Below are 26,245 nucleotides of genomic sequence, written 5' to 3'. Positions count from 1 at the left end.
TCTGGCATGCATCGGTGCAGCTCGTACGTCATTTAGCAGCTGATCGTAACTTTGGTGAATTTATGTCGTAATATGGGGAAAAATTTTCGATGAAATTTTTTTTTTTTTTGTTTTTTTTAATTACAGATCACTTCTTTGCAAAGAAACGCAAGTATTGTATAATAAATTCATGTATTCATTATGTGTTGCTCATTACTTTATCCGTCTATCTGAGAATATTTCAAATATCTTCAACACAATTCTAGGCTAGCTTCGTATGTTACGGAGGTATTGATAATGAGATATGAAAATCACAACAGTTGAATGATTCGCCAAGCCATTTGTTGCTGTTTCGAAGATTTGAATTTCTATTTCTGACAAACAGAATATCACGAATCGTAGAACTTGTGGATGTTCGCATTTATTTTCTGCTTCGAGTGAGTTATCAGTGAAGGACTAAACCTGATGTAGTATTTTGGACGTTCTGATCATTTTTCACGTGGCTCTGGTTTTTCGGGTATTCCATCATCCATGCAATAGTATTTCCTTCGGCGCTTTATTTTGCTTCAACTGCACTATTTATTTACTCCAGAAACTTAGGGTTCTTAGTCTGACTGCTTTCGAGCGCATCTCACTTATCCAATGCACTGACTCGACTGGATCGATATAGGATTCTCTGAGAGAAGAAGCGGGGATGTAAACCTGCCAAAGTATTGACCACGCAGGCGCAGAAGGTATAATGTGCTGCGTTCAATGTCAGAAAAGGACTACGTTTCTGTCGCAAGCTGGCAAAGTCTGATCATCAAACGAGGACCTTTTTGATTTCTCAACGTCGGGTAGGAGAGACTTCAGGAATTGACCAAGATTCATTTCATCATTGCATGTTCGTGGGGGGAAAAGGAAACTAACTAAGTGGCCAGGTCAGTTGATGTTTCTGTACCTCTTGAAATACGTGTATCATCTATGCCAGACGAATATTTCGTACTTCATCATTCGCTGGTTAACGGTTTTCAAATCATTCTCAGCATCAATGTCAACCGTGACCTTATTTGCAAGGATATTTATTGGTAGCTTATTCCACTTGGAAGGTATTATGAAGATCTCGGAAGCTGATCTAATTCGTATTAAGCCTCCCACAGTCAACCATGGTGGGCGCCATCTTTGTTAGTGGATAGCAGAGTTTACTGGTGGTCAACGTACGAACTTCTTCCGTCAGGAGCGTATAATGTGTAACATTATTTATGGGACCTATGGGGTTCCAAATGTGCGATTTTTTTTTTTTTTTACGACTTCATATGCTGAACATTAGTTCTTTGGTAGCAAAGACTCATTCAGTCGTAGTGAGGTAAAGTTTTTTGCTTCTATTTCTGTGAAACTCTCTTCTCTGTAAAACTACTTCATATCTAACAGCGCGATTAGTACAAATGAACAAGTCAATAGCGAACGTGTTGATCATTCATAGTAACATTTGCTTACACATAGATATGTTATTATTCAACATAATATATCGAATAATGGTCTTACATTTCCATTAATATTTTACCATAGAACAGAAGTAGAACAAACTTATGTTTGTATCCAAGTATACAGGTTAATTACTGGTCAATTTTTAACTTCCCGTTTCTGTTATCAGAGAAAATAGTAAGTTATTGTAACCACCCCGAAAATGAAAAGCTTAGTTTTCACTTCATCTCGACATTTCGAGATATAGAGAATCACCTCCGACCATTTTCGGATGGACGTCTTTGTGTGTTTACGTATGTACTTATGTATGTGTTCAATTTTTTTGTCCGATAATATCTCGAGAACGAGTTACCGGAATTTAATGATTTCGGTTAAAAATCGTTCAAATCGTTGACCACGAATCCGAATTTGTAGATCAAAATTCGAGTTTGATATTAATATTTTTTTCCTGTGAACCTGTAACGTTCAGTGTGAGAACGAGAAGTTCGAGGGCTAAAGCCACTTGTTTTATTCCACTACATTTTTTGTAGAGATCACAGTCTTTTTCATAACTTATTAGTAGAAATAAATTTTACGATCATCGCCATATCATGGTTACAACAAATTTGCGAAAAATGTTTTTACAAATAGTTCAACAAAAATGTTATGAACATTATAGCGTGGTCCTTCAAAATGATCATCTTTAACCGACTCTGCACCTCCCAGAACGGTTCAAGTAATAAAAAAATTCTTCGAATATTGGAGATAAACAAAAACACTAAGCAATGATAATCGATCGCTAACTCCAAGTAATGATTAATGCGTGTGAATTGAGAATAACAACTGATCGTTTTTCAACTAAATTAGAAATGATTTATCACTGTTCTTATTGTAAATATTCCAAGAATTTTTCTGCCAAGGTTTGAAAGATTTCAGGAGTATCAACGTGCAAAGTTATGATTTCTTCTTCATTCTTCCGCTATAACGCTATTTTTCATCATCAGTGATTATATCATCAGTGTCTTCTGCCCAAATTCGAAACTCACAATTAATTTATGGTCACAGGCACACTACGAGTTGAACTAAAACTCTAAAATGTTGAATTAATTTTTTTCTCATTTTTTTTGTATCCATCTGGGGGGTCCACAGCCAGTTCAAATTCGAGAATGACTTTTTTAAGGACCACCTTAATGATTATACCAAACAATGCTACATGTTTTGCTTCTTATACTATCATGCCGATGGCCCTCTCAAAATTAAACGTGTACCCAAATGCATCAATTGACCTTCAACGTTGGTGGCCATGTAAAATAAGAAACAGTTATCTCGAAAATTACTTTCCAATATCTCGTATGAGTCATAATTTGGGAAAATGAGATTAAGAAAACCATGCGCATACGTGATATGTTGAGCTATGTCTACTCATCATCAAGAATGATCACGAAGATCTGTATACTCACTAAATATCATCTTCGTGTCATTTCCATACGTGCACAGTATCATCTTTTGGATTGTAGTTTTCTCACATCACACCATTTTTTAGCTGTTACTGTATACACTCTGGACTGCCTGAAAGAGGTCGCTGTATTCACTTTGTACACTGTTGCAAGACATTGCATTTTCAACTCAGTGCTTTCTTGGAGCCTTTGCTGGATTCATTTTGTGTTTTTTGAACTTCCAAGCTGTGTTGAAGCCATCAAGCGGATAAGCTACAGATTTCAATCATGTTCTGTCTACACCTAACACAGCAGTCTTTTAAAGATCAAGATAGCTTATCTAGAAAATTAAAAACAATTCTTCATTACACTTGCGTGAAGTACGGCTGTTACGCGCTTACAGTGTAATGCTATATAGCGCATAACATTTTATTACTCATTACATATAATATATGCAAGTAAACTGTAATATGAACTTTTTTACTTTTATATGTTACTTCAATTCATATCATAATTGGGATAATTAAAAAAATCGCTTGTACTTGCAATTCCGAGCTAGTGCATTTTTGTAAATGCTGATGCTGTAATATTTTCAATAGCAATATCTCCAATAATGATATTAAAACATTTGTCACCAGTTTCTAATGAACAAATATATTTGAGGTACTCAACTTGTCTGATAATGAAGAATCCGCTTCCTACCTGCTGTATATAATCGATTCATACAGCATCAAATTTGGCTTACACTCGTATGGCTAAGTAAGTGACGTCTCACCTCGTACATTTCCGTAAGTGATCAAGCCCAGCATTTACACAATATCTTATCTTGTTGCAGATAGTGCAAAGCAATTGGTACGAATTTTTTTACACTTTCCTTTTATGGTATGATTTTTTTTTTAAATACGCATTTTCACAATATCGCCTGGCTTACAATAAATGTGCATCGATTGCTCGTATCTCCTTCATAAAATTCGTAAATAATAACAAATCGGTATGGGTGACAGAAATAATTACTGCACGATGAAGTTTAGAACATTGACATATATGTATTACGTTCCTTAGCATGGTAAATGGTTAAATGAAAGTATGCAATGAATGTCCGACAGTTCTCATTTCTCATGTCCTAATCCCACCTAAGAGTACAAGAGGCAATCAAGTATAAAGTTATTCGAAACTGATACGCATGTTATAAAACAACTACCATGATGTGAGAAAACCACTATGACGATCTACCAAATGATATGAGAAATATAAATAATTTCACATATTTTGCTGGGGTACTTACCTGCAGGAACTTACCTGAATATTGTGACATCGATTCTTCGTATCAGCCATACATAAATTGTTTGGCACTGTCGGAGCTTGGAATGGCTCAACGCACTCAAGCTGTGTTTGCAGTGTATTACACGAGCCATGGTGAAAGGACATAAGGTGTTTTCTTGCGCATCACTGTAGCTTCGTAGCTTCGGCCATTAAGAACAGCCTCCAGATGACGTCATTTATATTTAACTAATCATCTGGGGGCTATCGCGTGACTCTGCTATTGCGCAGCTCTGTTTAGAGCACATCTTGTTTCTTTACACGGCTTACACCATGGTACGAGTTGTGCATGGGTATGCGTGTGCACTATAGATAGGCATATAAGATTAGACCCCGAGAGTACGGAGGTGGCCCGTTGGTGAGCGCGAAATTGCAGCAGAAAAAGAAAGCTGCATATGGGGTCCCCTCTATCTCTATCTAATCACGCATGCGCGCTCAGCGTTTGTTTAGTAAGAAATTGAATATTAAATAGTAAAATGCTATCCATAATTTTCATGACAATTTTATACAAACATGAATAATACAGACAAGTACATACCGTATTATCATATACTGTAATGAAACGTAAAATATAAGAAACCTGCATTAACAGTAGGAATCAATCTATAAGTATGAAATTTTTAGGTTAGGACTATGAACTATAAATACAATACTTACATGTAAAAGTGCGTTTGCAAAATGGACTTGGTCGTGCTTAACATATAAGGCATTTTTTTGGCATTTTGATTGGTACTCCATCAATTCAAAATCACATTAAACAACATTTGGTAGCAACATGGACAAAACTCAACGGCGGAGCAAATACGTGCCTCGCGCATGCGCGTCTATCAGAAGTAGGGGGGGGGGGGGGGGGGGCTATATGCAACTTTCGTCTTCTCTTTCGCTGCTGACTTCTCAGCTCTGTCGCGCGGTCTGTTGTTACTGTTGTTACGGTCTGTGATGTGCACGGACGTGGCCCACGGAAATTTGCACTCAACTGTGATTCGGTCTCGCCAGTTCAGACAGCGCCAAGCCGAAAAGTTTATGTTGGCGCCATCTTCTATCAATGAATTTTCGCGGTAGAAAATCTTAGTATATGGAGCCTAACCAACAACGGAGTTGCAATTAACCTATTCGTGGTGCTGTTTTGTTGTGGATGAAATAGATTTCAGTGGTACTTAAGTGCCGTGAATCGTTAATCAGCCGAAATGCTATCGCAGTCGGATTAGCGGCAGCCATGTTGACATTGTGAGTGTGTGAATACGTATGTGGGTTTTTTATAATAATTTTTTTCAGTACTTTTCACATAACTGTGATCCGATGCTCCTACTTCACCCACGATACTTTTGAATGAGGCATCATTTCGTCACAAAACATTCGAAAAGTATTCTCCCGTCTTCGAGAATTCATCCTGCGAAAATTATTTGTACACGTGCACATGTGGTACAATAATAAAAATAAAAGACATGCCTAAGATTGACTCTTAAATCACCATGAAGCCATCAAGCAACGCTGACTCGGTGCGACGTTTTGTTCAATCCATCGCAGATCTCTTGACCTTTACGATACCGAACACAGAACTCGAGCAATGATTCTAGAAGTTAATGTGACGACGTGAATTAGTGTCATGAAATTTTCGTTCCATTCGATTTTTCATATTGTAATATTTTCGATTATGAGCATGAAAAACAAACTTACAATAATGTGAAACTTTGAATTTTGATGAATATAAATTCTGTTACACACAAGTTCAACACAAAAAAATGAGAAAAATCCTGAAGGTCTGGGAGTAAAGGGGGCAAAAAGAATGGACTACGTGTTCCAATGACAAGTTCTGGATCATGAAATTTTCATCCCACAAAATTCATCTTGCAAGTTTTCGAACGATATATTCGTACAGTAATATTGAAAATATTTATTTTTCAGACATTCACGTATAAAATGGAATCGAACGGCTTTGTCTTGCTGTCACAGTGGAGGCAGTGTCTGGTAGCTTGTGGTGGGTTTCCAGCAATACGTAAATTGGACATACAACAATTTCAGTCCGGGATCTGATCAGTTCGCGCAAATTTCGCATCATTATAAAGTCACTCGAATTTCTTAGGATTAAACGAGAATCAAGTAATTGATATCCATTCAATTTTTGAGTACCAAGTACAGGTCAACTATTTCCTTGTTGCAGCATCAACTTTGACATTGAGTTCACCAACCGGCCTTTTTTTCTGCGACAAAGACTTGACGATGTATCATGGTATCAGCCCCAAGTTAGAAATCGGCCTGATAATAATTGGTGTGATTCTCGGAGGAGTCTATGCCGATGCTAAAGGACGCAGGTGATCTATGATGATGTCATCATTATTCGTGTTATTTCAAATTGCCTGCTATATCTGTGTATACTTCAAAGCAAGAGACGTGACTGCGATAGTGATCATAATTAAAATTGGCCTGGGCTTTACAAGCGTTGTCGTACTTACTTGGATCTCGGAAATCACCACCACCAATATACGGCAAATGGCAATGGTGCTTCCATTGTCAATTTACTCCGTCGCAATATTCAGTTGGACCTTAACACTTGAACAATCGCGACCAAAGTTTCAGACGTTTAATTTTCGATCCGGTGCTTGTGTTTTGATCCTGTTCGCATGTCACACGTGGGTAGTATTAAACTGTCCTGAGACACCCTATTACTTGAACTGGATGGAACGGTATGAGGAAACAGAACAGTCACTGTCATTTTACACAGGATGCAAGCACGTCAGAATAGCAGAAGATATTCCGCAACCATTAAACGATCTACGAGCGCATAGGTATGGCAAACAATGGCGAGGAAAACTGGAAGAAATTGTTAAAATGGAAAATTGTCGAAGTCTGGGAATTATTTTTCTTCTCATAGTAGTCAAATGGGCCACGAAGCAGTCCTACAGTGAGTTACTCCTTGCGGAAGTGGCTAAGAAGATTCCGGTTTCCTTGACCGTCGCTTTACTCTTGCCGTTAGCGGGGTTCAGTATCCTCATGATGCTATCGATCAATCTATTCACAAGGAAAAATTCTTTGTTGGTAGTAACTATAGTAAGCTTGATAGCATCTGTAATTAGCATATTCGTGGATGAGACTTCTCCGGTACTTGTGATACTGATTTTCGTAAAATACTCAATTCACTATATTTTTGTCGGTGTCGCTTTGGCCTACGCAGGAGTATCATTTTCGACTAACATCAAGGCTCTCGCCATTGCTTTAATTATGATCTTTGAGGTGCTAGCAAGGAACACATTCTTCTGGATCGGGTCTCTGATAGAGAGAGAGAACTTATGGATCTATTCTGAAGCAATTACACTTAAAACTTGCATTGACATTGGGACACTCGTTGCTGCTGGTATTTTAATCGTGATCTTCATTCCAAAGACCATTAGGGTGCAGTCTGATGATATGTCGAAAGATTACGCGGTTGCCTCGACGGCAGATTTGGAGTTGTCGAGACAGTAAAGAAAATCTCACCTTGGTTCCCTTGATGTCAAAATATTTTCAAATTTGTTTCACTGAGAGGACTTTCATGCCTGATTGTTGGATTTCGATGTGCCACCATAGTGTGCTTTTATTGTGAAAAGTTAGCGTGATGACTTGTAGATAGGTTAACTAGCTGGGAATTATTAGTTCAGTCTTTTTTCGAGACGTCTGAAAAGTCGTACTATTCAACGGGAAGACATATTGAAAAATGTCCATGACATCTTTCCTCTAACTTTATATGTAACGTATGAAAAGAATTGCCAAATTAATTTTGATTCGACATCTTTCAACTTTAATGTATTCATCGCGGTTAATAAATTCTTCTTCGATCTGAAATGGTCTTGCAGGACACGTTTCACTACGCTGTATTTATTTTCACAGTCATATGTAGATAAAATAAGTAAGGTGTCATTACTCACGTCGATCATTCTTACCGAACCAATTACTTTATAAATATTCAAACCTCATTGACAAAAATTCTTCCAACAATTTTTGCCACTGCTCAAATTGTGTATTACTTGTTAAGAGAACATTGAATTTAAGTTAGATAATAATAGCATTGGATAACACAACATAAAAATTATTCTTTCTAATTGTAATCTATTTGTATCGAATATTGAACCAGTTTGGGGAATAAAAATATTTTCAGCAGCCTAATACTGAGAATAATCTGATAGTCAGTTATTGTACCTACCGTCTTGGCAAGATTATACTTTCACTGTAAAATTCGTAAATGAAATTAACGTTTTGAAAAAATTATTTTCACAAGAAAGGGGCAGTTAATACCACACAATAGTATGTTCCTTGTTGTTATTTTGCCATAAATAATGTTGTCACTCTCATTTTGTTTTATTGATTATCCTTGAACGCCAATTTTCGATTGCCCACCACTACGGATTGGCTTTAACGATCAGTCCGAAATTTAGCAAGTATTATACTCGGAAAGTTCGTTGAAATGAACCATCACTCGACCCCTCTTGTTACTCAGATTTTCACCTTGCTTCCTTCATTCACCCCTCTCGGTGTGTATACGCTTTGAAACATTGGCCAATCTTTCAAATTGTAGATCGTTTTAGTTCCATAAATTTCTTCCGAATTCCATTTCAGTATTTAAACCCAGTCAAAAGTTATTAAGCAGTTCCGTAATTTCGGTCCACTGTGTATACCTGCAAAAGAGAAAAAAAAAAGAACAATTAGCCTAGTCACTACTCAGAACGTTGCAATAGCCAAATACAAACATGACTCACAAGACACTTAAGGCTATTGTTCTTGACCTTACAATTAGCCTTACTAACTCGATCGTAGTGCTGCCAAAAATATGCACCGTTTATGATATCAATCTAATGTGTGAACACAAAGTATTCAAAGAATGATTAAATTATTACTTAACGAACGAGAGCGGTTCCCATTATCGGATACAATCGTGCGCACGGACGAGCTCACGATAAGTATTTGATTTAAACTGCCAATGATCGTAAAGCACTTTCAGACTAACGCATGACATCACAATATTAAATGCGTAAAACAAAAATCTGAAATGGCTTACATAATGTCATCTAATGCTGTAATATTTTGTTCACTGAATGCATTTATGAAGGGAAAACATTTTCATCGATGTAGGAGATTTCATCGGATAATGTCTGTGCAAGGTTTGCATTTTGATACTTTTGTGAACCATACAAAATTGCAGATTACTGATAGCATTCGATATAAACCTTATTTTTCCAATTGAATCAATCAAATTACGCTCGCTGGCTTGTGAAATATTACGATAATTTGATGTAAGTCACTGACTCACATCCGGGTGTGGAGGAGGATTTTCAGAGAGGATATTTTGGTGTTAAACGAACCAACAAGAGTTTTTCCAAGCAACTAATAGACCTCATTCTGGAACAAACAATAAATGCTGAGACTGCGAGGTGGCTAAGAGACTTTATAAACTTCACAAACTTCATATCAACTCTTAGGCGTTTGGCAAAGAGTTATAACATTCGATCTACGGTATTATGTCACGTCTACAAATAAACTGGATTACAAAAATTTCAAGATATCGTTGAAAATTTGGAAGTGTATCATAGTAAAAAACAAAATGTTACTCATCTTCAGAATTTCATGGCTATATTGAAAAAAAATGGGTGCGTGTACTTATGTACGCGCGTGAGAAGTTATACTTCTTTGGCATCATTAAAAAATACACAACATGTCAAAATCTTCTGTCACACAATGATAAAGAAAAGAAGTATGTAATAAAAAACAATAAAACAAATAACGGATGTCTTACATTATATTTAAATAATCTATTAAATTTTTGTCACGAACTTTTTATTAAATGTTCTATTAAATTTATTTCTTTATTTTGTAAATATTAAAAAACCAATAATAGATATTCAACATTGATAATTTAATAATATTTAGTATTAATTATATTAAATAATGATATTTTAATTTATATCAATAAATAATACATACGGATAACTAACCTCAATTATATTGGAGCACTTGAAAAAGTATTTTAGCACAATTTTTTCACTAATATTCACAAATAGTAAATAATATTAATCCAAATATTCAATTTAAATCACTACTGAATATATTTTATTGCCACATATATAATTCGCACTTGTATGAAAATAAAACACGTGTTGTGACTGTAAAAACTAAAACCATGTGGATAAATATTTAGCTATTTTTCGAGACTTAATGAATTCGGTTGAGTGGGCAACTTCATCCTGTTAATTTTGTGTTACAGTGATGCGCGCGCATCTTGAAATTTCACTCTCATCAGTTTTTCATAACGCGCCTAAAGAAGTATAACTTCAAAAATGTATTTACCCTTTCGATCCACAGTTGGACTATAAATACCTTTATACCGGACATTTATACCGGAAAAGCTACCACCAAGCCTGTAGAGTATTTCTTTTTTGATATAGGTAAGCTGGGAATGAAATGCGAGAAGCTTTTATTTCTGAATGTGTTCTGGCACCTGACAGATTCGAGAAGCGGATCAAGAGAGTCAAAATTTATAATTTCACAGCTGAAGGTGTGAAAAGAGAAGGTGAAACTTGGAGATAAAGTACAAGAAGTGCGAATGTCGAGAGATTTGTTTGGCCGTATGCTAGGACTCTCAATTGAGCACAACGTCGACATTGCGAAGATTTTATTGTATCATATAATTCCTACGCCATTGTCACTATTGCATTTGGGTGGTTCGATTTGTAATACTGATATATCCACGTTCATAAAAATTTTAGAGCAAGAAGTTAATAGGGCAGTACCAACCTACATTGATGTACAAATATTTTAATATTTGAAAGTTAAAAACATTAATTTTTACAAATTTCAACATCGATTCGGTGGTAAACCAAAAAATCAGCCGCATCTCAAATTTTACAAAAACTTTTGTTACGTCATACTAAACACAGCCACCGAAGGATTAAGGATATCTCAATTTTGAAATTCCCGAGATTAACCCTTTTTCGAAATTTCAATATCGTTGATGCGGTAGTAAAAAATTTTTCAGCCCAACCCTTTCGCGGTGCGTGGGTTATTTTTTAGTGAAAAAATGCAAGAATCTCGGATAAGAGTGAAATCTAGGCCCTTTTCTGAACCGCCCCACTCCACATTCTCTGATCGCGAACCGAAACCTGCCCGGAAATCCAAAAAATGTACCATTTTTCGTTCATATCTTACAGAAAATGTACTTAAATAATGATTATTATCAAGACCTGTTGATTAAATTTGGTATTTTTCATTTTATTTCAAATATACCTTAGCTAGGTCTTATTACTCGCACGCAGATATATTATATTATATTATATATATATACCTTTATTCTCCTGACCTCTACCTCCAACGCTCGGTCCGCCATCTTGAGAAAAGGTGCTCAAATTCAATTTTTGTATCGTATCTCAGTAATCGTTGATCCGATCGCGATAAAGATCAATATAAAAAATAAGGCTCATCCAATTCTCTATAAAAAAAAGTGAAATTCATTTCATTCATATCTTCAATAGTATCTGTGTAATACATCGGTAAACACAGAAACAATTTTTACTTATACGCTGTGCTCTCGAATCTGTGCTTCTACGAGTTCAAAATATCAACAAAAATCTATTGGCAACATTTTTAAATTCTTCAAACCGAATGTGAAAATAATATCTGCGGAATAGTGTCTCACAATAGTCCCTGGTTATACCTGGGACTGTTGCGTGACGACAAAACCGGAGGGGGGAACGAAGGGCTCGAGGGTCGAGGGAGCCTCTCAGGCCTGCTATAGTCTAAGAGCTGGTGACCACTTTCATTATTTCACGCCATGAAAAAAAATTTCCATTTCGTCATACTTTCTTAACATCGTTGATAATTAGTCCTGGAGAGCGCGGCGGGACTGGCGCAAAAGGTTAAAAAAATCAATCGAAAAACGTTATATTATAAGCGCTGGTTGGGGTGTGGCCATGATATTTGATATTTGATATCAAATGATATGATGAATGATAATGATAAGATGATAAATGATATTTTAATTTGAATGGCAAAAATAACGTACACTTGGTAGTTGGAAAAATACCGGCAGATAGCGATGAAGACACGCGAAAATGTGTATAATTTACGTCACGTCGTAAGGACTGAAACAAAAATAAATACTTGCAGAAATTCATCCGCATTCTATATACAAAAGGGCTGGGAAAAATCTTGACCCGAACATCTTAAATGATAAGGAAAAAGAGCCTAAATCTGCGCAGATTAGAGAACGGGCGCTACAGTTATTTTCGATTAACAAATTTCTATTTCGTAACATTTTTATATGTATAGCAGGGTGAGCTTACGTATTATTAATTATAATTATATACTATTATTCATTATTTGTTACTGTTATTTAGCAATATTCACTCTCAGGTCGCGTTATTCACAGTATAATCCTAATATCTGAGTTCAAAATTTTATTCTGAAATACAAATGCGCATAAGACTGTTTCACTCGCACTCGCAATCGGGCGGGGTCTTTATCTGACCTGGCGGGGTGTTTCAATCGGAATTTTGTTCTGGAATCGACAATTTTGCTTTTTGGCTATGTATTCAACGATAATAAATCAGGTTAAATAGTGCAGTTTGTTAGGCAGCGTTAACTCCCTCTGGCACCCACTTTTAACCCACCGTCTGGTCTGGAAATTGTTTTACTTATTTGGAACATTATTAACTTTAATACTTCAATGTACCATGCTGATGCAAATGTGTGACTAATGTTTGTTTCTCACTCTTAAAAATGGTAGGGGCGCTAAAGGAACCCTCGAAGGAATGCCAGATACCGCATTCACTTGTTCCTACGTTGGAAGGGAGAATTTGTGAATTTGTTCTAGCCTGATGGTGTAATTGTAAGCTGTGACGTAACCCGTTGCTGGCTCCCTGACTACAGGGCCTAGCGAGTCCCATAGGCCCACCGATCCTCATTTAGTGCATTGAAACAACGCAGGGTGGCGCCTCAGACGCGTCTCGTCCTGCACCGTTCGGTCCCTTGGCCGCAAATTATAACCGTCATGACGCGTCCTTCGGTGACTGGACGCCATTCTGCCGTGCTATGGTAAAGAACAAGCTGCTCCTCGTGAACTCGTCAGGTGTGATCAAGTAACTAAGATCACTTCGATTTTTCAACATTGAGTGGAAGAAAGTGAAGGCACCCAACGAGATTTTTACATCATTCCATACTTGTCGGGAAGGAGGCCGAAGGGACATCTGCGACGGGATCAGGTGAGTTGTTGCTCGTATACTCTTTCGAACACGTGTCGCTTCGGCCTGAAAAATATTAAGGTCTTTATCACTCGCTGTGTAAACAATTCGGAATGATTTTCAGTATCAAGATCACCTGTGATGTTCTTTCCTGTAATATTATTTCATAACATCTCATTCCGCGTGAAGTAAATCATCGAGAGCACATAAATGAGTCGAATACATCGTGAGCGTGTATAATAAATTGTATGGGCAGATCCATTACTTTTCGCCGAAAAGTTTCGGGGGTGGGTCACCGATTTGGCTGCCGTTTGTTTTCTCGAAAGCAGGTTAGAAAAAAAGGTGTTCCTAAAAATTTGAGGTCGATGCGCCTAAATCCGGCCGCTGGAGAATTTTTTGAAATTCGAACAAAGTCGATTTTTCAGTTATTTTCAAAAATTTATGTCTCAGCTTCTACATGATTCAGAGATTCCAACCAAATGGCATCCTTCTATGTCAGCCTTATATTTTCAAGAAAAAAATAGTCAGTTCAAACTCATATCTGGCTTAGCTGGGAGCTTCCAACTGGACTGCTATTTCAATAAAATTTTTCTCATTTTCAAAAGGCTCTCCAGTCTACATTTTTGGTAATCGAAGGATGGTTGACGGCTTATATTTTTCGTTAAGGTATATTCTGATAATATCTGCCCTATTTTTGCTTGATCGCTGCGATTTTACTGAGATGTTGCCGCATAAAGTAGGTCAATTTTTGAAAGAACGCTGTTTTTGAATAGCTAGAACTTTTTTCTATCACTCGAAAACCTTTGAAATTTTCACGGATTATACTTCACTGTATCCCTAAACAACCCTGGAAATTTCAATTTTGGCTCAAGACTGGTTTCCGAGCTATGAATTTTTAAAAATGTCTAATTTTCGATATAATATGACATTTTTTGTGGTTTATTCTAAGTTTCGATAATTTGACGCACTTAATTAATTCTCACTCGGAATTCGATTATCGAGTAGGGCGCAAAATGAGCCAGCTAAAAAAAAAAAAAAAAAATCCGAGTCAAATAATTATTCCATCTGACTTCTTCTTCTCGTTGACAATTTTAAATACTTGATTTTTCTACATTTATTCAAATTCTATATTTTGAGAAAGTTTATGAAGTCTTTAAGAATTACTACACTCATCATAAAATAATCGGTTAGGTTAAGTGTGATAGTTCTTAAATACTTTATAAACTTTTTCAAAATATGTAATTTGAATAAATGTAGAAAAATTAAGTATTTAAAATTCACAACGAGAAGAAGTCAGATGAAATGATTATTTTCCTTAGTTTTTTTTTTTTAGCTGGCTTATTTTGCCCCCTACTCCATAATCGAATTTTGAGTAAGTACCTATTAATTAGGAGCGTAAAATTATCGAAACTTATAATAAACCACAAAAAATATCATATTATATCGAAAATTAGACATTTTTAAAAATTATTAAAAAAGTTATAGCTCGGAAACCAGTTCTAAGGTAAACCTGAAATTTTCACGGTTGTTTAGGGATACAATAAAGTATAATCCGTGAAAATTTCAAAGGTTTTTGCGTTGATAGAAAAAAGTTCTAGCTATTCAAAAACAGCGTTCTTTCAAAAATTGACCTATTTTATGCGGCAACATCTCAGTAAAATCGCAGCGGTCAAGCAAAAATAGGGCAGATATTATCAGAATATACCTTAACGAAAAATATAAGCCATCAATCATCCTTGGATTTCCAAAAATGTAGATTTGACAGCCTTTTGAAAACAAGAAAAATTTTATTAAAATAGCAGTCCAGTTGGGAGCTCCCAGCTAAGCCGGATATGAGATCGAACTAACTATTTTTTTCTTGAAAATATAAGGCTGACATAGAAGGATGCCATTTGATTGGAATCTCTGAGTCATATAGAAGCTGAGATATAAGTTTTTGAAAATGACTGAAGAATCGACTTTGTTCAAATTTCAAAAAATTCTCCAGCGGCCAAATTTGGGCGCATCGAGCTCAAATTTTCAGGACCGCCTTTTTTCTGACCTGCTTTCGAGAAAGAAATAACGACAGTCAAATCTGTGACCCACCCCCGTAAGTTTTCGGCGAAAAGTAATGGATCTATCCATATATATGTAGAGACCTCTCGCGTAACATTCATTAGCGCTACTACTGCTCCCTAAACTGTTCACATTCAATGTAGCTAATTGTTTCTTTACTGACGTTAATATGCTGATAGGGAGAAAAAGAATTCCAAGAAAGGGGGCTGAAAATTCAGGAAGGGAAACCTCAAAGAGAGTTATCCTCCTGCCTCAGACGTGACTTTTTATGTTCCACGATGTCAGTGCTACGTTTTTATTTCGTTCTGAATGGGGATGCCAATATGAGAGTAGTAGAAAATGATCATTCTATTTAATATTTTACTGCGACTAGACTAGTGGACGAAATAGAGTAAACCGAAACCCATTTCAAAAATGCGGATTTCCACGTTGGAAGATAAAAAAGGTTTTTTGAATTACCTTAAAAATTGCCTCCTGCAGGTCGAATTTAGTGGAGCTCTGTAAAAGACGACTTGCAAAACAGCGGAAACTGTGTTTTTAGAACTCTCAATATATCCTTCAAGCTCCTGTGGGCATATTTTAAATTCGATCTTCAATTTTTTAGCAATTAATAAAAACGTCCTCGAAAGTCTCAGTTCAACACCGAGTCTAATTAAAAATTCACAGCTTAGCCAAATTTAAATTTATAAATAAAACGTCGCACAGGATCTTGGAGGATGAATTGATGACTCCCAAAAGTCTTGGTTCTTGTGTTTTCGATATTCCTTTCACTTTCAAACGGACCCACCATTTTTTAAACTGTCTTTTGCAGAATTCCACTTGAACAGACGTAGAAAAGTCAAGTTTTAAGATGATTTTTAAACATTTTTTTATGTTTCAAAGCGGCAATCCGCCGGTTTCAAATGTTTTTCAGTTGACTCTGTTCCGTACATTAGTCTAGATAGTATCCGTACAATAAAACATACAATAAAATGATCATTTTCCACTGATTTTACCTTAGAAGCGCCCCTATGCATCCTTCATTCGCTCGTACAATAATATTATTCATTTTTTTTTGGCAGCAATTCGCGTACACAATGGAATCAGGCGGCAGCCTTCAGTGGAATCAGTGCCTTGCAGCGTTTGGTATGTTTCCAAAAATACTATGCACAGTACAAAGACGTGCGACGCATGCGATCTGAAACGATAGATATTCCTCGTGAACTTTCTTAAAATTTGTCAGATTTGTAAGTGTCATTCGATTATCTTTCTATTTTTCAGCATCATCTCTAATGTTCTATCCAGCCGTCGACGCTGTTTGGTTTAGCCTGATATCCACAAAAAGATATTTCGAAATCATTTACCTCTTGTCAAGTGTCATCCTAGTCATATGCGGTGCGATTCTCGCAGCAGTTTGCTCTGATTTTTATGGACGAAAAAAAACTATGTTAGCGTCATCGTTCTTCACCTTATTCAGAATTGCACGCTCCCTCGATTATTATCTTTCGGAAAATTCGTTTGAGATCCTATTTTTCATTCACTTGTTTCATGTCGGTTTCACCAGCACTACTATTCCTCTTTATATTTTGGAAGTTACTGCCACCAATATTCATCAAATTGCAATGGTACTTCCACTGGTAAATCTGATAATCTTACAACTTATTGCGGTATTATTTGGAAACGTTGTCGACAGTCTTGAGCCACATTCGATTGCATTTAGTGTTTGCATCTTCGTCGCAACATTATTTTACATTATAATACTTTCACTGTGCCCTGAGACGCCCTATTACTTGAACTGGAGAGAAAGGTACAAGGAAACTGAAAAGTCTCTTAGTTTTTATACCAGATCCAGGTACGTCAGAACAGAAGAACCGACACCGGAACCCTGTGGCAATTCACGAGTGACGAGGTGTGCGCAGGAATGGAACCAAAAACTGAGGGCAATTACTGAAATGAAAAACATTCACAGTTTATGCATGATTTTTGTGTTGGTATCGATAAAATGGGGCATTGGACAGCGGCACGATGAATCTATTATAATAGCAGTGATGTCAAATCTCAATGTTCCATATGAAATGCTTGTAGACTCTTCAAGTTTCGATCTTCTGATTGTAATTTTCGCAACAACAATCTTCATTATCTTCATGGCGTTTGCTATGAATCTTTTGTCGATGAAAATATCCCTGTTGGCAGCAATCGTTATCAGTTTCGTAGCAACTTTAATCAAGATATGGATGGAAGATCCTGTAATATTATTTATTCTCATTTTTGTGAAATACTCGGGTTACTTAATCTTTACTGGCATCACGTGGTCTTCTGTAGGAGTTTTATTCTCAACCAATGTCAAGGCCATCGTCATTGCCATTGTCGTGAGCTTCGAGATGCTGATAGGCACCACCGTGTCCTGGATTGAGTATATGTTGTACCAAGAAGATCGTGATTATCCATGGTACCTCCATGTACCTCCTGGAGCAAATTCTTACGTCGACATGGGGGCTCTTATTTTCGCTTTCACCCTGGTCTTATTATACATTCCAAAAACGATCAAGGCGCAGCCTGAAAAAACGTTCCAAAATTATGCTGTGGTGCGAGCCGGTGGTTAGACGATATCAATCCTTGATGTAGAAGAGATGGGGCCCAGCTCGCCATTGTAAAAGAATAAACCTCAATTTCATCACCGAGAGAATTTCAAGGACTGCTCCCACTGGATTTCACTAAACTGTTATGATACTCTCGGGTGCTTCTTACGAAATTACTATCAAAGATTCTGTTATGCTGAGAGTCTGACGGCGCTGCCCACTTGCAACTAATAAGGTACCCGAGAACTAATATTGTTGAGACATGGTAAAATTTGCGTCCAAGCTTTTCATTTTTGTAATCGGAAACAGTTTCTTCCTATTAAATTGCAAGTAAGTTTAATACATTATTTTATTGTGTCTTGATAACTAATTTTTTCGTCCTCCCCAAAATGTCCCCATCATCCCAACCTGAATTATACCCGGCTGCTTTTACGCTATGCATGCCGGATAAAACTCTTACTTGCTTCCGCATTTTCGTTGCACCATTTAATTTATAATGCCAAAAAGTTATAGGCCGATATATACAAGTCGGTGAAGCTACTATGACTACCCCTGTGACTCAGCGATTTGTTCGAAACTTGTTATGCTTTTTGAATGGCACAGAAAAATTTGCAAGCATCTCTTTGGTACCGACGATGCTTGGTTTTCAAACGTGAAATTCAGTCAAGTGTTTCAAAGACGAGGCCTTTCACAAAACATCATTTCCTACGGAAATTGTAGGGGTTCGAATCATGTGTTAATTTATGTTATTCGACTGATCTTGGTTGACGGTGCAGAGGAAAAATCAAAGGCAACTTAGAATTAGCGAAGGTAAACTGATGTTTTGATGACTTTTGCAATACAACGATTATTCTGAATTCCAGAATTATCCTCTCAAACTTACATTCAGCGACAAATTACGTTTTCTCATTTTAGTGCTGATTTCCATCTTTCAGAATTTGAACCTTTTAAGCAATAAAGTTTGTCTTATGATACCAATAGACTTATTTTAAATAAAAATACAAGTTTCCCTTGGCGAATTCCGAGTGAATCTTGGCTAGACTTTGGCTTTTTCAACCAAGGTCAGCCGAGTACCAATACTAATTTATGTAGTTCTTGAATTCAAGCAGTTCATCTGTAAAATAAATTTTTACCAACTGCCTAACTACCGATAGTAATTTTTTGCAAACGTTATTCGTTTCTCTCTTATATCTCTCAACAGTTGTTCGATTCTCTCGGTGCGCATTTTTCCAAAAAAATTGTAGCTTAATTCAAGGGGTTTTATTGCAATTTTAATAATTTAGATCGCAGTACACCTCAAACTATAACTATAGGAGAAATATTTCTAGCATTTTCGTTCCTCTTTCTATTCTTTAAACGCGCAAACTTCTTTTTTTTAACTGTATTCAGAGGTCTTTTAAATTCCATTTTTTTACCTGCTTTATATGAACAACTATCTTTAGTTTTTTATTTTAATAATGAATCAAGTCAAGTCAAAGAAAATTAACATGTTAATCAGTTATACATCGCGTGACTAATGGTTTAGTGACGTATGCGGCAAAAAGGAAAATTTTGTGGTAAAAGGGCGTACAACTTCTGTTTTACGCTTTTCGCACGTGTACTCAAAACGCATATCTACACTAAAATTAGCGAAAAAAATTGTTACATGTAAAGGGCCTTATAATTGGATAAGCGTTTCTAGCACCAATATATATTTTCAATTATCACATTTATAAATGGTATTTTTTTAAAAACGAGAATTAAAAAATAAGGTCACACCTGCCATTTTCGTGCATTTTTCGGAAACAACACGAAATAAGAAGAATCAATAGAAACAGTGAGCTTCCTCCAATAATCATTCATGGCCTTTCAAACAAGGCGTATTTTAAATAAGGTGTGAATATCAATGCACGACACTTTTCTACTTTTTACGATTCGATCGATTTACCTTTTTATAAATTTCTCTGTTCACCTTTGCTGAGGTTGTTTGAATAAACATATACATCTATACTTGAACATTTTCCATACAACTTGTGTTCCTTCCTCATTGAATAAACTGGTTTTCCTGCATTTATTATATTTAAACGTCTATAAATTAGGTTTAAGGTTTGTTTACGTGAAAGGTGAACCCCAGAAAGTAAGGTTACAATATCTACATTAAAATGAGCCGAAAAAATGAAGGTAAAAGATTTTTTCTTCGGTAAATACTTTCAGCAACAAAATGTATTTTTATTTGTCACATTTATAGACGGTATAAGGACGATTATCTAATATTTGCTTTCTGATAAGCAGACTCTTACCGATGGGTAATTTATTTAGAAATTTTTTTTTTTCAAATTTTAGTTCTTTTAATAGAAAGAATTTGGAGTTTAAAAATAACGGTTGTATGCCTTCAATATATTCAGACGGTTGATACGCATCAATCTCAGAGTATGTGATCGATTCATTGAATGTCACAGATTTTCGTGTTCTAATGATTTTCTCCACGATAATACGTATAGGATGCAACCTACTATTATTCGGTAGACGTGCAGATTCAATTTCGCTTTCTCATACTCAAACACGTCATCTTGCAATCTCAACAACGGTTCAAGCTATTGACAGAGGCATGCAGATTAAAACACGTTTTCCAATACGTCGGCTGTAGATTTTGAAATGCACAGTATTTTTATATACTAATGATTACAGTTTGTGTATACACTCATATTTATTTACTATAATCACAATTTGTTTTCAGCTTACTCGTTATCAATCGAACGAGTAACCTTATACGATATTTTCCTGAAACACCCCCTCAAACCATCGATAGAGACGTGCGGGTTCGAACCTCGTTTTTCCAATATGGTGGCGGTAAAGTTTCATATCTACCTTTTCCACCAATTATCATTTCTTCTTGGAAGATATCGCAGAACGTAACCTCCCTCACCCCAAGTTTCGTTCGTACATGAAATCATCACCACCTATGCAGACTCATCAATCTCAGAACAGCGTTTGAGAATTATCAGTTTAAAATATCGTTCAAACATAAAAGTTGAATTCATGGCCGACAAGGAACACGCAAGTTTCATCAGAACGATGGAGATCGCGTACAACAAGGTATCTACGCTAGCTCTTTGACACGAAAGCTTAGAAACTGCCAACCATTGGATCGATGCTGGTGTGGAAAACGTGCAATTACTACGGAATATTTCCATGCGCCTGTGGCTACAAGTGAGCGAGAAACAGATGATGCAGCATACGATCACGCTCCTACGATCTTGGATAGAAAAATTTAAAATTTATGGTAATATCGGAAACGCTGCAGACTTCAATCGCGCCCAATGGGCATGATGTCGATAGCGCTTTCACCAGTCGGATCCAGACAAGTGTCGTCACAAATCTGCTGCGCCTCGATTTGATCCGATTTTTGGCGAATAGCAGTCTCAAGGGGAACGCCATTATGTCGTACAAATTAAAGAACATGAAGATTGAGGAAGAAATCGAGGAAATGACGCATTTCACCACCATGAAGGAGATGATTTTTCCGACAACTGACCTCGACCAGTGGTTCGACAATAATGACGTCAACCGTCTCATCACGATAGTCGAAGAGTTCGAGCAGCGTGACTCTGGGTGGATAATGGTTGAGACTGTCAATTCCGCTGTTAATTTCAACAGCGGTCCATGAACATTTATAAAGCTGCAAAATGAAATTCAGCGAATACACGTCGTGGTGAATATCATTAACATCGACGAACACTGCAACACCCGTGTCCAGCAGCTATCCATACTGCAGCAAAGAAGTGCAGTACGAGGGGATAAGTTTTCCCACGCCTTTCACCGGTATCTCCAAGTTTAGGGTACAAAATAATTCATCCATCAATGTTTATGGGCTCAAGTCAAGTGAGGTAGTGCCGCTATGTTTGAAGAGGGGAACCTGCCGAATGTCCCTCTTTGATACAGTTGAAACTTTGCAGAGTGAAAGAAGGGAGAAAATAAACCAACACGTATTTCGGCTTATCCCCGTTGACTTAGAGCCCAATTGTCGTGTCATGATACCGCAAAATTCTTATGTGACTGCTGCTTATGTCATTTTCAAGAAGTGTGCTCCTACCAAAATTACATCCGAGATTGGTCGAGAGCGAATAAATGCAAAATCGATCTGCCTTAGGACGAGAATAAAGTTTTGAAATTTGAAAGTTATCGGGATGCGGAGCCTGTGCCATTCGCCGTCTATGCCGATCTTGAATGCATTCTCGAGCCTATGGTCGATGGAGTGCAAAGCACGTCCCACTGTGCCTTTGGTGATTCTTTGTCTCGATTCCGCTCGAACGGCGTTCCGGACTGCATTTTGATGTTCATCGACGAATCTTGGTCTTGAGCCATGTTCTTCAAAGGTTATTTAAATAAAGTTGCACCGATGAAACTGTTGAGTATGAAACAGAAACATCGATTCAGAGAGGTGGAGGTCTGCCACGTCTGCGAAGGATCAATGGCGCCCACCTATGTGAAACACCGTGATCATTGCCATTTTACGGGTAAATATTGAAGTGCGGAGCATCAAGGCCGCATTCAAGACCGACAGTTGCCGATCGTGCAAAGCTTATTAAAAAAAAACCATGAACGCGCGCAAGCTGACATACTATCTTACACTGCGACCAAAACCCCTGGGGCTACCTGGTGCAAATGTGATCACATATTTGTCTCTTCTCACGACGAAATGCGACATTCGACAGGTTTCATACGTTTATAGATTCTTACAGCTTTCATACAGGCCCTATATTAATGGGATCGATAGACGGAGAGCCGAAACATACCAGTTATGATATTTCTAACATCAGCGAACACGTCAGTTCGATCAAGAATTTTCAATGACTTTTAGACTTTAAGACTCGATATATGACATACACTTGACCTGAACTGTATCAAGTTCCTGACACTTCTGATTTTACAGTGTCTCCGTTAGTATTCCCCGCCACTACGTGACGCAGGTAGTCACGTGCTCACTATGCCGGTGTCCTATTGGTTGGATCTAGGTTAGACATAACGTAGAAAGCATATTTGCGGGGGATGGGGGGTAAAGGGGGTAGAGAAAAAGACAGCAGAAGAGCGCGCGTGTCGATCGTTCATGCTCGGTCGATAATGACGTAACGTATTAGTGCGGTATACGATCAAATTTCGTAAGCGATCCGTCAGCTGCGTGGCATGCAATGCAAATGAATAGACGGAAAGTATATCAGAGCCAGTGTTGAGAAGCAAATATAACAAATAAATCGGTTTCACGTACTATTTTGATTTTTTTTTTTTTTTGAATTTTCATCAATTTATGAGTTACTTTGTTTTTTATTCATACTTCACTATCATTTTTAGTTGGATAAGTTTAGGGTCAGTGTCACCCTAATCTAGCAGCAGTGTGATTGCAGGGAGATGTGGAAGCTAAGAGTTAAGTTTATTACTCTGTGCAACGTATCTCGCTTCATATATTTGAAGTTTTGATCGAGCTTGTTTGTAGAGTTTTAAGCTAGCTAAATTTCCACAATTATTCGAATATTCATCATAAAATTTCGATGTCAACACCAAATTAAATTTTTGATTAAAGTTTATCGATCAAAACTCCAGGTACATCTTGTTTCTAAATCAGGCACTGTGAAATAAAAAATTTGATCAACAAACGTCACAAAGGATAAGACTTGATTGTTGAAAGCTGTATAACATCAAGAGTAAACATGTAAGAATTATCATTCATCTTGTGAACTTTTACTTCAACGTGACCAATATTTAATCACATGAAAATGATCAACACACATGAAACTTTGCTGTTAAAATTGTATCATGATAATTTTGCCGAAAGACTCGACTTCAAATACTGAATGTATAAGAGTTTTAAATTTTCCTAACAGGATGTTATAAAAGTACTTTTGATGCATCTTAAAGTTATAGGAAGAAATCTGTGGACAAATTTCACGACGATGGTCGAAGGAACCACGCGCATTAAAATCATCAATGATTCGCGAGTGATTTACCGATGATTTCCAATATTGAAGGATAAATTGAATTCTACTAGACTTCAAGTGGTTCCTAAAAAGTTTCAAAATGTTCGGTATATTGCCGATTTCCAACTGATATTTAATACTAAAGTACATCTTGAATTCCAGTGATTTCTAGTGATTTTTAAGCAATTCCACAAGTGAATAGTCCATCGATGCTGGTCTTTGATTCCGAGTTCGATCGTTCATATTTGAAAAACTAGCATCCTATGCGCATGTCACACCAATTCTGATTTAGTCGACGCTTTTAGTGTCGAAAGTCTGGGAAGAATGTTTGAATGTTCAGACTAAACAGAAAGAAAAGATTACGTAAGACAGAGCACTATACATTTCATGCATGCTCCCACTCCAAGTTATGACTCACTGAAGGGAGGCCGAGAGTCAGGAGGTGTATGGACGAAGATCGATATGTGTTGAAAATCCGTTTATTATGATCCAGCCGGTACTCCGTTTCGATGCACACTTGTAATGCCTGTAATCATGTAATGTAACCTGTAATGGCTTACATAGAATACAGTATAATATTCTTTTTGACACAGCGTGCGGTAAGTTCGTTTTACCGTGCCTGCGGAACGTGCGGTAAATGAATGTTACCTTTACAGCGATCTCTAGAATTGTAATAACATACTCATGCGCACTGTGTATCTACCAGATTATAATCGATGTAAACAAACGTGATGCTAAGGAGCGAAGGCGATGCTCGGATTACTAACATCGATTACAAAAGGTCATATTAGCTTTTCTTTGTGTGCCAATACCACTTTTAACAAATCTTATCGCGAATTTACCGCAACTTGTGTCAAAAAATAGTATACTCGTACATAACTCGTGCATGCAGGTATCACCTACTTCCCGCACTTGTCACGTAATGTACTATTTCGGGATGACAAGGCCAAAAAAGGAGACACCAAGCCCAGCAAATTATACTTGTACGGCTACTCATTTCACAGACTGTTTTCGAAATGCAATGTTTGATGAGAGCCTAGTTTTCTGTATATTCCAACCCCTGTCCTTCGCTTTTTGCCAGTTTCGGCTAACTACTGTAGGTGCCTGTTCTACGCTTCATCGGTGAATCCACACGAGAGAGACAATAACATGCTTTCATCCACCTGACAAACAAGATACTAAATTGATGATACTTCTAACTTCACACATATTTTATGTTAAAACGTATTGATTTGTAAATACCAGCTGCCGCCACACATTCGTGACTCTTGGCCTTTGCCCGCCATCAATGTTACGACGTACGATTTGCTACGCACTTTGTACTCTGGACTGATTTTAGCTTCTACAGTGCACACTGAGCTAAGCGATGTACCGGGATGTAGGTCATAGGTGCGCGACTTTTGCGTGCAACCTAACTATATATAAAAGACATATATGTCAGATTATGTACGTAGGAAACGTAGGTGCTCATTAATATTAATAGGTAATTAATATTTGTAGACTCCTGGGTAAATAGAGGTAGATGGAAAACGCAATAAACGAAGCAGACTGCAATTTAAATTCATTTTGAGGTTATAATGCGCATTTGAAAACTTTACTTGAATGAAATTTTAGGAATTTCAATAAATTTTGACCAGCATGATATACTAAAATACATAAATTATAATACATTACTTAGCTACCTGTGGTGTTTCGGCTACGGCGGGATTTTCGTTTTTATTAAAAAAACTTTGCCACTATACCGAAATCAATTTTCGATACATCGTTAATAGTCCAGCAGTTAACGTTCCCTTTTGCAAACCAACGTCTGTTATAATTTCACAAAACCACTGCTTGTACGAAGATACGACAAAAAAGTACAGAAAGAATTGGATCGCGTATAAACACCATGGGCTATATATGGGGAATTTGAAACGTGGCCAATCTCAACAGGGCTGTTCAGTTTTCGCCACAAAAGGCAGTTCAAGCGTTCACATGAAGCGGCTTTCTGTATCATAGAGATGTCGTTTATCCTCATAGAGAATCCTTATACCAGGGGTCAAAATAGCGAGAACGCCTAGGATCAACAACCGTATTTATCACTGATTTGTATATCTATATATACCAAAAAGCGTATGTCGTAGATATTATAAAAATAACGACTGAAGTTAAAGATAATTCTTGATCGAACTGACGATTTCGACGATGTTGGAAATACTATAACTAGTATATTTCGGGTCTCCGTGCATCTATCGTTTTGACATATTGACAGGGCTTGGATGAAAGCTCTCAAAATCTATGAACGTGTAAAACTTATCAAA

The 26,245-nt window shown here is 37.0% G+C and overlaps 1 protein-coding gene and 1 long non-coding RNA gene across 3 annotated transcripts; one reads left to right on the top strand and one right to left on the bottom strand.

The window, feature by feature from the left end:
- The first annotated feature begins 739 nt into the window (after positions 1–739).
- LOC124213260 (uncharacterized) lies at positions 740–8,485 on the top strand. 2 transcript variants are annotated; one of them, XM_046614387.2, is made up of 4 exons: positions 740–899; positions 6,084–6,156; positions 6,340–6,490; positions 6,562–8,485. In XM_046614387.2, exons 3-4 carry the CDS (start codon positions 6,469–6,471, stop codon positions 7,638–7,640), a joined length of 1,101 nt encoding a protein of 366 aa, XP_046470343.1. In that variant the 5' UTR covers positions 740–899; positions 6,084–6,156; positions 6,340–6,468; the 3' UTR covers positions 7,641–8,485. The 2 variants fall into 2 exon arrangements, 1 of the variants encoding a protein (XP_046470343.1); XR_011176517.1 differs by lacking the exon at positions 740–899 and adding an exon at positions 5,093–5,405 and having other exon boundaries at positions 6,340–8,483.
- Positions 8,486–23,323: 14,838 nt separating this feature from the next.
- Positions 23,324–25,367, bottom strand: LOC124213264 (uncharacterized). The gene is made up of 4 exons (XR_006881854.2): positions 25,188–25,367; positions 24,821–25,108; positions 24,364–24,471; positions 23,324–24,286 (listed from the first exon to the last, which is right to left on the bottom strand). It is a non-coding gene; the product is annotated as an uncharacterized lncRNA (long non-coding RNA).
- Positions 25,368–26,245: the final 878 nt, after the last annotated feature.

The sequence above is a fragment of the Neodiprion pinetum genome, chromosome 2 (assembly GCF_021155775.2).
Source record: "Neodiprion pinetum isolate iyNeoPine1 chromosome 2, iyNeoPine1.2, whole genome shotgun sequence".
Lineage (NCBI taxonomy): Eukaryota > Metazoa > Arthropoda > Insecta > Hymenoptera > Diprionidae > Neodiprion > Neodiprion pinetum.
This window is presented reverse-complemented; position numbering and strand designations above follow the sequence as displayed.